General features: G+C 41.6%; 1 protein-coding gene across 1 annotated transcript; it reads left to right on the top strand.

Moving 5' to 3' along the window:
- The first annotated feature begins 3,679 nt into the window (after window positions 1-3,679).
- LOC132821420 (zinc finger protein ZIC 4-like) lies at window positions 3,680-8,428 on the top strand. Its single transcript, XM_060834004.1, has 2 exons — window positions 3,680-4,844; window positions 7,992-8,428. The coding sequence occupies exons 1-2, from the start codon at window positions 3,680-3,682 to the stop codon at window positions 8,426-8,428; spliced, it is 1,602 nt and encodes a 533-aa protein (XP_060689987.1).
- Window positions 8,429-12,565: the final 4,137 nt, after the last annotated feature.

Here is a 12,565-nt window from a genome sequence, read left to right as displayed (position 1 = left end):
TAAATCACATATCCGGGGTGGAGGCGGGGGGGGGGGGGGGGGCGGGGGGGGGGGGCGCGGAACACGTTTTTCTATATTTCATGATCGTTTGCAGTATTTACAAATAAATTAAACAATGGGCTGGAAAAATCAATTACGTTAAAACGAAGTACTTCCATCTTACTTACATGTATATAGATAGATGCATGCATTGTGACGCGTATATATTCTTTACTTCAACGCTCTATTTAGCTAGAATACATTTACAGTGATGAATAAGGAGCGTTCTCGCGAGTTATATTGCACATAAAGAAGATTTTGTTCTCAAAAGTCTGTTGTAATGAAATCTTGCTAATCTAATCCTTATGCAGCACTAGCGTAATCCTTATCCAGTATTTGAATAACATTAAGTAAAATAAGAAAAATCAGAGCTCGGTGTGACATTATGTGTAATAAATGTATAGTCGCACCATAATACTATTGCTCTCAATCACACTATGACATTTGGATATCTTATAATACGCTCGCTTGAGAGTTTGTGCTGCATTCCATTTTGCCTTTGGAAGACATTTATATATCACAGCGTTCTTTTCTAGGGACCTCGGTTTGCGACTGAGAAATTACTCGACAGATAACGGATAAACTGAAAGCAAGGTGGGACCTTGAGCAGGTATGCAACAGCACATGCACAAAGCCCAGTTTAAACCTTTACCGTGAATCCCTGGACGCTGAAATGCAAGCGTATCAACAATCGCAGATCCACATTGCATCCTTCTCTGTTAACACGTCTATGCTTTGGTGGAGGGGTTAGGCGGGGGATTCAAAACTGTAGCTGATTATTAATTCACTTTGGAATTTCGAGTGATGGCCCGAGACAAGTCATATAGCCCTTAACCGAAAGAGAAAATGTCAGCAATTGTGACACTGCAAGTAGTGGGAAAGATATACACAGTTATGCAGATATTAATACAACTTCAGTTTAGCCCTCGTTGAACGTCATTAAAAATCCTAAAGCCTCTGATACCCACATTTGAAATTATTACTCAACAGTTAATTACATTTTTTGCACTGAGTGGAATGCCTCCTGGTAATCTATGGTTTTTTTGGGGGGGGGGGGTGGCAGTAGGTTAATGTTTATAATCGCAGCGAGCCCTTCATTGTATTAAGCACACTTGCTATGACTGCAGAATATTGTTTTGAATAACTGTGATTTTTCCCACCGCCGTGCCCCTACCCCTCCCCCACCTGTTCCCATTTGATCATACTTTTCTTTTTTAAAAAATCCTTTCTAGTTTCGAGTGTTAGTCTGACTCTGGAAACATTCCTCGCACGTACAGGAATTATTTACATTTTCCTTCAAGTTTAAATGTGCTACTTCTCCCCTCTCTCGCCTCTCCCTCCCCCTCTCCCGCTCACCCCACACCCACCCCCTCCACCATAAATTTCTGTCCCCGCTATTGCTCCCACCTCCCTTTCAAAAAACCTACCTTTTCTCTCTCTCTCTCTCTCTCTCCCTCTCTCTCTCTCTCTCTCTCGTATTGTAGCGCTAGGGGCGGAACGCTTCAAGCCGCTGCCGTAGATCAGTTTAGAACGACGGCCTAGATCCACGGAAAGCACAGCACCGGGTATCCAGGTCCCTGCAGCACCCGTGTTGCAAAATCTAATGGGCTGCAAGGTTACACATTTGAGTTAGCAGCCCGTTTTGTCAACCGGAAAAGAAAGAACTAAACTACTTTTTTTTTAACGTGTTTGGCGAGATGGTTAGACAGGCGTAGGCACTCAGAACGCATTAACCGGGCGTTATGTATTGAAGATAAGTTACAGTTGCGGACATAGCTGTGGGGTAGGGGGTGGGATTGCAGATAGCATTACGTGCTGGAGCTGGAAGAAACATGAAAAAGTCAGACTGATATAAGAAGCGCAGCTCGGTCTTAAAAGCGTCTCAATCGTGTTTACGTAGACAGAAGGGAACAACTGACAATCTATCATGGCTCTCTCTCTCTCTCTCTGTGCCTCCCGATAGTACGCTACAGTTTAGTCTTCCCGTGCAAAGCAAGTTTCCTATTCACAGACCGCACTCGGAGCACGGTCTGGATCTCCCCAGCTTCACGCAGTGTCTTGCAATTGCACACAAAACCACAGCAAAAGAGAAACGCCGACTTGTAATGCAGGCTGCAAAATTAAAGCTTTCGACAATCTGTCGAAACATAGTGTCGGAAACCAACAACAAAAAAACTTACCACGCTTTAGGGAACAAAACTATATCCCCACCCCCTCCCGCCAACAGAACCAAAACTTCTCTGGATTCAGTCTTAGAGAACGGCTAACCCGTGACTACAGCCAGAACTCAGTAAGTTCCTACACGCTGAACAAACTCTCGGATGGCGGGGCTGGTGGGGGAGAGAGAAAGTTCACAGATACCACTGACTGGGATCTCTTTGATCGTCAGCAAAGAACTACCAGCCGTCTGATTTTTTTTTGTCTGTGTCAAGAAAATAACACGACTAGGAGTCGGGTAGTGTCGGGAAAGATAAAAATCACTAATTTCCCGCCTGACCATAACAGGCCATAACCTCATTTTCAATTCAGCGCTTCTTGCCAGCACAGGACACAGAGAAAGAGAGAGAGAGAGAAAGAAAACACCCTTAGATGAGTCGCTGGAACTGGTGGGGGCTAGGTTTGGTTAAAATATGATAGCGCTTGATCGGTTCGCAGGCAGGATAAACTTTCCTCCGCTTCATAACTGTTCGTGGATAGCGGATCCAGTGAAGTTTTTTTTCCCAAACTCTCCTGCAGTGCGCATTTTTTTTTGTGCTGTCTGTTGATCGACTGTTCCAAATTTTCCCCATTTTTGTTTTGAAAGCAAAAAGGTAGGGGCTTTGATCTGATAAACAACGGCTGGAATTTAGTTTCATAATTCCAGGGAACTTTCATTTGCATTTACACATAACTTAAAAATTAGCCTTAACCCCCACAAACCTTTAAATCCTGCCCAAATTCACCGTTGTTCTCATAACCCCCCACTCCCCCCCGACTGGGAATGAATTATATGACCAAGTGTAGAGGGAGAATATTAATTATTCACTTTTTGTTGGATACTCCCACCCCCCACCACAACCTCTATAAATCCACCCCGCAACAACTTCTAAATTTTTTTTTAAAATTGCGTTGCTGAGGGCAAGACTCCTTCAGCAGCAGAAAGCGAGTGGGGGAAGAAATCTAAAAGGAAAGGTTTCCCTGATAAAATGAGCATGGTGCAAGCCAGCAACAAAAACAAGCCAAGGAAAACAAATACTTTTCCACGTTTCTCCACTAGCTTCCACTCCCCCCACCACCACCCTCCCCACCACACACATCCCCGCAACCACAATCTATACCACCCCCCACCCTCCACACCCACCCCCTATCACACCACCAAAAGTGCCAAGACTTGGTCTAATACGCATGTGCCCTGACTGGGGTAAGTAAGTGGAACTGTCAATCATCGGAGACTGACCAATGGGATTGCGTGTTGCTCGCGGAGCTCGACGGGCTGCAAAGCAGTTCATGAATCTCAATTCAGTTTCTCAAAGCGTCCTGCTGCTGCTATCGCGCTGCACACTCCACACCGAATGGCTTTCCACGTTGGCAAAGAACGAGTTTCTAAAGTTCGGTAACTTTGAAAGAGACGTTTTTTTTTATTTTCCCGCTGTTAGGCATTATGAGCATGGATGCATTGGGGAGTCAGATGATGGACCCATCATCATTCGCCAAACGAAATCCAGCGCTGAGATTAGTAGACCTGGCAGGAGCTCACCACCATCATCATCACCATCCCCCTCAGAACATGACAGGTTTCCCGGGGCTCAGCGGCCATCCCCACTCAATGGCACACACGCACCCTGGGGAGAATACTGGAGAACCCCGCCTGGGGCCGAGTCCTTTCGGGCCTGAACACATGGGGCACCCTGCAGCCGCCGCCGCACTTAAACTCAGCCCAACCCATCCCCACCACCACCACCACCATCATCATCACCATCATATGGCAGGCCACGCTGAAATTGTCTCCAATCCCACGGCAGCGTTTGGCCCAGCGCAGGCGGCGGCAGCAGTCAGTTACTCGGTCTCGCACTCCCACGCCAGCTACACTGCCCAGGCTATCTCGGCAGGTAGAGATTTCCTCATCCGCAGGGATTTGACATCCTCAGTAATGCCAGGGCTCACTGATCAATATCCCGGCACAAGTTCTCACCACGGAATGTTTGTATCAACAACAGGTAGTTACCCCGGACACCATGGTCACCCCGAGGCTGGGAGCCACTCTCTATTCCCTGGACTGCATGACCAACCTCCCCTTGCAGTCCCAGCTGGACACCATCTGAACGGACAGTTAAGACTGGGTCTACCTGGAGATATGTACGCCAGGTCTGAGCACTACAGTCAAGTGGCAAGTTCCAGGAGTGATCCTTTTGCCTCTTCCCCTCTACATGGCTACGGTGGTATAAACATTAACATGAATATAACTGGCCACCACGGTCCAGGTGCTTTTTTTCGCTACATGAGGCAACCCATCAAGCAGGAACTGATCTGCAAGTGGACTGAACCGGACCCTATCACTAAAAAGCCATGCTCAAAAACTTTTAGCACGATGCACGAACTGGTTACTCACGTAACAGTGGAACACGTTGGGGGACCAGAACAGTCGAATCATATCTGTTTCTGGGAAGAGTGTCCACGAGAGGGAAAGCCTTTCAAAGCCAAATATAAACTTGTAAATCACATCAGAGTCCACACTGGCGAGAAACCATTCCCCTGTCCATTCCCTGGCTGTGGGAAAGTCTTTGCCAGATCAGAAAATCTCAAGATCCACAAAAGAACTCACACAGGTCAGTACTTTCGAAGGATCATTCTATTACGTACTTCTAAATGCATTTTCGTTAATAAAATATGTTTTCGGTGTATTACCAGTGGGACAAATGCACAGCGAGCATGGGTTTTATGTGGCTTGGAAAATAGCCGATTTTTTTTTGTTGTTGCAGCATTTAGAGAAACCACACAGCTCCGAGAACTTTGAATTGTTGTGGGTAATAAATAATGCATAACGTTTTAGCTGTAAACAGTCTTCCGGTTACAGATAATAAATCTGCTCTGATTCAATTTCGACTGAAATTAAAAGTCACTAGGTTTCTACCTTCAGCGGCAGTTAAAGGTTGCTGGAAAACATGCCGTTTAGCTCTCAGTGGACAATATTTTAAGGTTAAGTCAATTTCAGTGAAAGCTTTTATAGGTGGCGTAGACTTATTCAGAAAAGCGTTGTCTATTTTGCCCTTTTTTTGGTTTTGGTAGAATCCACAAGCAAAAATATATTAATCATGTTCTGTGTCATCACTCCAAGTGTTTATCCACTTCCTAACCTATCAGCTTTTCATTTTTTTTTTCAAAAACAAAACAATCCAAACATTTTCGAGGCCTAGAACAAATGAAAACAAATCTTCAGGCCTATGTTCTGAAAAAAAAATGTCATTTGCAGAGCCATTTGTGAAACTGGGACATGTGTCATAAACATCTGCTAGTTCCACTTAGCAGCAAGTAAATTCAGCAGATCGAAGCTCATTCAAAGCTGCGTTTGAACTTCCCGAGCCAGAATAATCTATAAGTAATGCAACCGCAGAGATGAGATTTCCCCCTCCTCGGGATTTTTTTTTAGAAAAGCCTGTATTAATTGAGCTTACAGCAGCGGTTCGATACGTCGCGGACTCGGTCTCTTATTGTCTATTGCCTGCTTTGTGCTCGAGTATTAAACCTTTACGGCAAATTCTACCTCCACCGACCCTCCACTCAAAATTTCTCCTCAAAAGACTGGACATATTTCAGCTTCATGATCAATGGTGCGCCAGCGATGCCCGCTCCTCTTGTTATTTGTTTTATCTCCTGACTAGCTTTGGCCGAGCGGAGGGTCGATAGTGGGGTTTTTTTTGGGGGGGGGGTGGAGAATGGTGTTAAGGGGTGGGGGTGTGTGTGGTGGAGAGGTTCGGGCCTGTCAACTGTTTAGGTACGATATAATCTGAGCCACTTTGCTACTTGGAAACTTTGCTAAACTGCCTGCTCGCATTTGCTTTTTTTCTTCTTTTCCGGCTTCAACTATCTACTGTTACGTAACTGGGTCATCACGGCTGGGCTGTTTTTTCTTCTTAAAATGGAATTGAAGTACATTGACAATGTACATGGTATCTAGAGGAGGATTGTCGGCCTTTCTTATAGCTAGGAATCTAATTTTAACACATTTTTTTCCTTCACTATGTCACTTAAACATCGCCGGTAGCACTAATAAAAATGTAATACTTGGTTAAAAAGGGAAATGGTTAGTAACACGGGTGTGTGAAATGGATGCTCCAAAAGAACGCACTGAATGCATTAGGTTTCATATTTTTAAACAGTCGGATGTATTATGCATACAAATGTATCTGTGCAATGGTTGCTGAGCAGGCACACTGTATGAGTCCAACAATTGATGGCACTGGCCTAAGCTAACTTTCCCAGCACTTCCAGCGACTTCACTTCAGATGTTAAGAGTGATGAGCACTTAATTTGCAAACGAAAACAATTCATTCGACCGACGTTATTTCTATTTATTTTAAAATATTATAGTATCCAATAAAAAGAGCTGTGTGTTTAGTACCATCGATTGCGTACACGTCCCCAATATTTCAGTTAAACAGCATTCTCCATATGTTGCAATTAATCACTGTAAGGATGATAAATATCGCATTTCTCTTTTAGTTTAAAATTGCACACACTATTGTTACTAAATTCTTAAATAAAAAATAGCAAGTATAGTAATTCTATTAACAAAGTAATTATGTTGTAAAATATTCATGCCGTTTGATTGGCTTCAGTCCTTTATAGGCTAGTTTTATTGAATTGAAATCCCGTCCCTTTTACATTATTTATTTCAACAAGCATGAAAAGATTGCCTCTGGGTAAACAGAGACTTCAGTAGTTTTGTCACCTCACTTATAAAATATTACCGTATGAAGTCCAAATCTAGAATTTAACATGCATGTTGAAAGATTGATTAGAACGTGCTAGCAGCTTGTCGAGTTTATCTCCAGGTACACATCTTTTATTAAGTTGCGTGATGCAAAGTTTAAATTCAATTTCAGGGAGGCTTTATTCAACTGATTCATCTTAGCCAGGACTGAGTTAACTGGTGAGATGACACTTAACAAGGATTGGTCGCAGTTAATCTTATATTACTCACTCCTTTATACACAGCATTAATAGTAAAGAAGGAGAAATATGTAGCCAGGAGGAGTTTAGAACTCTCGGGAATTGGCCAAGCAGACTTCATACTCGCAGTGTCGGACGCTCCAGACACGGCACAATAACAGTGTTTATGAGTCTGGGCTTCCCCATGGGTCCACTAACTTACTACTAGCTTGTACAACACTAATATCGTTGATTGGCCGTCTCAACCTAGCAAGTGAAGGTCAAATTATTCTAACGGCTTTCTGAACGTTTGGCTAATTACGGTGTAATATTAAATCGACATTTGGAGAGTTCGGTGAAGGGTCTCTGTTGTAAAACATGTCGCCTTGCACTGTATTGTGCTTACCACAGACATGTAGTTTTTTAAACAAAATTGACGATTAATGATATTGCAATGTTCATTAGGAATAATAACCATTAGAATAATAATTGAAACCCCCCAAAAAAGTTTGTTATTTCCCTTCCCTGCTGTTTCAGAAATCCACTGTAAGTCACTTAGAACAAGTGACTGTTTCCTGGGCCCTTGCATTAAGTCTAAAAAGCAGAAACCATTACGTCACACCAGATCTACAGGAACGTACCTGCAACACCCCACTGCAATATCGTTGCTCCAAGTAGTTAAAACAACGGGTCTTTTTCTTGGTTTGAAATACGTGTTAGTGATTAAGTTGCATTTTTTTATAGTGGATAGTAATGTTAATAATGAAAGATAATACCTGCACGTCAGTGAACTCATCACTCTGCCCCTTGTCGATTTCTTTCAGGAGAAAAGCCCTTTAAGTGTGAATTTGAAGGCTGTGACAGACGTTTTGCTAACAGCAGCGACAGGAAAAAGCACTCGCATGTGCACACAAGTGACAAGCCCTATAACTGCAAAGTAAGAGGCTGTGATAAATCGTACACGCACCCGAGCTCACTTCGCAAGCACATGAAGGTCCATTGCAAATCTCCACCCCCCAGCTCGGGATACGAATCCTCCACCCCCTCGCTGGTCTCTCCTTCTTCGGACTCAGGTCGGGACCCCCCGGCTTCAGCCTCCCAGCTTGACCCCATCACATCTTCCCACGCAGCTAACCTGAGCGAATGGTATGTGTGTCAGAGCACAGGAGCAAGTGGTATTCCAACACCTCCGAGTAATTCATCATCACCTGGACCAGGGGAGCACTCTTACAGAAACTCTGACCCCAGAACTATTCTCTAACCAGAAACTTGGCCAAGTGATCCACAATTTAAAAAAAAAGAAATGACTGATGCTTTGGTATGGTGTTAGCATTGCCATAGCTGCACTGGACTTGGTGAAACTGCTTGAGTTTCTGGAGGCCTAGCGCTGAGGTACATAATGTAATGCACTGGCATACAAAAGGATAATAACATTTATTAAAGAGAAAGTATCTCCAATGTAATCTTGCACAAGTTGCAGTTTATAGTTAAGAATGTGTGTCTCGAACAATGCAGCATTTCCGATCATAAAGTGTTGCAAGCATACAGTATTGTTTCCACAAAATGTTGTATAAAGAAAATTGTTGTTTCATTTCTCGTTTTTATCTTTCTTTTTTTGTGGAAGGAAAACACACTGTTATATCGATTGTTAAGAAAGTACATTGCAATTCTTTCTGAAAGCCAGAAGGGCGAAAGCAGATATTCCCTACACCTGATGTGAATAGTAATGAACAAAAGCCTTTGTAGGCCAAAACAAAATGGATACTGTCTCTTCAAAAGCCTGCCTATCCTTTGACTTTGTTTAAACATTTCTGCAAACTACATTTTTGATGTTAGACCTTTTTTTGCGGAATAACTCTGTAAAAACATATAAATATTGGTATTGACGAATACAGCGTACATCTGTTTTAAGTAATTCGTTTATATTTTCTCACTATTTTGTTTTCCTTGAAATAATTTATTTAAAATGTTACAATAAAGTGCATTTTGTATAAATGACCCAAAGTGTTTATTACAGGGCGATTAAGACAGTGTACATTTTTTTTCCATGGGATTATGTTAAATAATTAGCGCGTGTTCTGTAAATTATAGTGTTTTATAACTGGAAAGTTTTGAGTATGTAGAATAATTTTCTTTCTGTATTTCGACCCTGTTTGATATACATTCGTACTGATTTGTAATAAATTGATAATAATAGAAATATTGCTTAAAAGTTTTAGAAGCTGAGCCATTTGTCGTTAATATACATCGTGAACCATCAGTTCCGTCTTATCTCCGTGACATATGTATTTAACCACAACTGAGGAGCAAGGTCTGACTCATTGGTCTAGTCTTTCTTTCTGTCGTCAGGAGCATCAAACAATTTAGAACTTATGATTTATACTACACGCACGTTTCCTTTTAAATAAAACACATGAAGCTCTAACATCGGCGAAGCGCGTTTCCTCGCTGTGGAACCTTTCAAATAGTTGGTGAAAAAGTTGTAAGACCACGTATTGTTACGGTGAAACCCTACTGTTTAAGCAGCAAGCGTTGGGATGTGTACTGAAGTCACATTGTACTTTATCAATGTACGAAAGGACTGTGTATAGTTTATAATTGTATTGTCAGAATTCCTAAGTAAATGCGTCTTTGTAAAAAATAAATTTTGTAAAATAAATAATGCCGTCCGTTTGTTGCAATTTACGATGAAAATCTAAAACACACAGCTGCCTCCTACCTGTTAGAAGGGTAGAATAGTAACTGATAAGTAGTCAACAGTGGATAGGTAATATCTAATCACACCGATAACCAGAAATGTAATTTTTTTTTGCGATTAAAACGATGCACAAAACATTTATAAAACAAGAAAGTAGTGATAAACTATTACTGTGCAAAATAAATTTATGTCCCGTTTAGGACAAATATCCCCTTGTGGTGCACTTGACGGACCAAATGTCTCAATTTGACAAAATGGATATATTTTGGGGATTTCACGAATTGCAAACTTTTTTTAAAGTTGGAATCCAACTAACAATTCATGACTGATCATTAAAATATTCCTCTTTCTCTTGTCATTCGTTACATCTTCCCCTCCACACACAAACAGGTAGACAGACACATACACACACACAAACACACACACACACACAAACACACACACACGCACACAAACATGGCCAGGGAGTTTAACATTTGGCATGAGCGGTTGGCGTAGTCTCTGCTTTCTCTTCACTTTTTTGTGATATGGGGCCTAGCAAATAGGGATGTAACGTATTGCACAGTAAGGGGACGAGGTTGCTATGCAAGATAAAGAAAATGGGGTTAATATATTCGTTTCTCCCTCAGAGAAAGCCTAATCTACTATATATTCCAGTAAAGTCTGGGCAGCTGTGAAAAGATATTAATAATCCAATCATCTTTTTCCTCAGTTTGCTCTGTTGCACCGCAGTGACTAAGGTCGCCTGACTTCCTTCACAGTTTATTAAATAAGTTAGTTTTTCTTTCTTTCCTGAATAATGTTTCGCTGAGAGCCGGTGCAGAAAGAGTTTGTAAGCCAAAAATAAAAGATACCATGAGAAGAAAATTAAAATAGAGAACAGACATCTTCAGAAAAGACGTGGCATCCATTTCTGACACGTGAAAGACATGGAAAGCAACCGAAACGTTATCGATGAGCGTATAGAAAGACGACGAAACAATGGAAGAACAATTAAACCAATAAAAGTTGAGTAGTAATACCAGTAGCAAAGTTTTTATTTATTTTAATCTGCTTTTAAATCAGATTGTAGTGTCGTGTGTTACTTTTGGTACAGAGCCATAAGATTAATGAAATGAACTTTCCGGCAGTTTCTCAAAGTTTTGAGGTCTAAAATAATTAAGAAAAGTAATTTTAGACTCAAGTTTATGATTGGGATTCATTACGACGGGTAGTGATTCACCTTAATTTTTTCATTTACTTGTTGCAGATGTCCATCCAGTTGCTATAGGTAATCCAAGCAATCACAACTCAAAAGGCTGAATGTCCTTGTGGAGACATCAAAGCAGAAAAATCTACAAAGAATTATTTCTTCGCAACGGTGAATCTTCACGGTGAGTTAGGATTTCTATGGCAATAGACAAGTCATACTTAAATACTGAAAGCCAAGTCTGGAGCTAGTGAAGTCTTTTCATTAAGAACGGAATGTGTACGTCTTAAGGACCTTAGGTAAACAAGTTTATGTGTGTGATATATATATATATATGTATATATATGTGTGTGTGTGTGTGTGTGGCATACGTGACTCTATGTTTATGCAAAATGTATAAAATGCATATGCATTCGTTTGTTTTACGGTTAGCAGCTCATTGTTACTTAAGGTTCGGCACCCAAACAAAAAACTCACGCGAAACATGACTAGTACCAAATTCCAACAACACCATAAATATTACCATTGCCCCCAGGTCCCGCTGGGGAAAAAAAGCCGGTTTGAGTTATCAGTGTCAATTAACTTTTTATTTCCTGTTTCTCTATGATATAGTTAATCAGGGAGCGACTTAAACTTTCCATAAACTTTTAAAAGGGCGAGAGATCTCCCCCTGCTCCCCATCTCCACCCCCACACCCCTCCCCATCCCAAACCCCGAAGAATGAGAAAGAAAATAAAAGACACAAGGACTCTAATCAGACTCGGGCTGTTCAAAGAGCCGGGTTTTAGAATTCCAAAGTAGGAGTTTTATGGTACATCAGCACGGCACGCTAGGATCGCTATGGTAATGAACGGGGCAATAGCAAACTGCCTTCAAAGGAGACACACTAGATTCGAGACACTCTATTAAGATACATTTGCGCTGACCTTTGGTTTCATGCTAGGTTAGTACAGTCAATCTTCACTTCATCATAATCTTTAATATTTTGGGTTTGGAAGGAATTCTCAGGCGGATTAGGGATGGCCTGAATAAAATTGCCTGGCTCCTCGGATGAAGCCCAGCGGCTTCGATCCCGGCCCTGTGAGCAGATAAGTTGGGAATTCGTCTTTTAGTAATTGTCTTGTTGTTTATTTTATACAAGTACCCAGTGAATGGCGAAAAATAAACACGGCGAAAAATAACCAAACAGTCGAGTCCTCTTTAGTGAAAACTCTTGTGACCGAATAAAAAGGATGGTACAATCTCTATTCAGGGCAGATGTCTTTGAAGTGGGAGTTATTATCTAAGGGATTCTTCCTTGTCGTCTTAACGACGCTGGCGAAACGGAAAGCGTTCTTTGTCAGCGATTTGTTCTCCTCTCTGTCAAGCGTTTTCTGTCCGTTAGTTCTGAACCGTTTCTAAAGAGATAAAAGATGGAAAGACTTGTATTACTACCTTGAGCAGACAGGACAGTATTAGAACTGTTGCTACATTTTAGACTGAACCGGTAATTGTGTTGATGTTATGCTGTC

This window comes from Hemiscyllium ocellatum, chromosome 13 (genome assembly GCF_020745735.1).
Source record: "Hemiscyllium ocellatum isolate sHemOce1 chromosome 13, sHemOce1.pat.X.cur, whole genome shotgun sequence".
In the NCBI taxonomy this organism is placed as follows: domain Eukaryota; kingdom Metazoa; phylum Chordata; class Chondrichthyes; order Orectolobiformes; family Hemiscylliidae; genus Hemiscyllium; species Hemiscyllium ocellatum.
Note: the sequence above shows the minus strand (reverse complement) of the source record. Positions and strands in the feature narration are given on the sequence as shown.

Coding starts and splice junctions, on each gene's coding strand:
- LOC132821420 (XM_060834004.1), top strand. CDS start 3,680: ATGAGCATGGATGCATTGGGGAGTCAGATGATGGACCCATCATCATTC. Junction 4,845..7,991: donor CCACAAAAGAACTCACACAG/GTCAGTACTTTC, acceptor GATTTCTTTCAG/GAGAAAAGCCCTTTAAGTGT.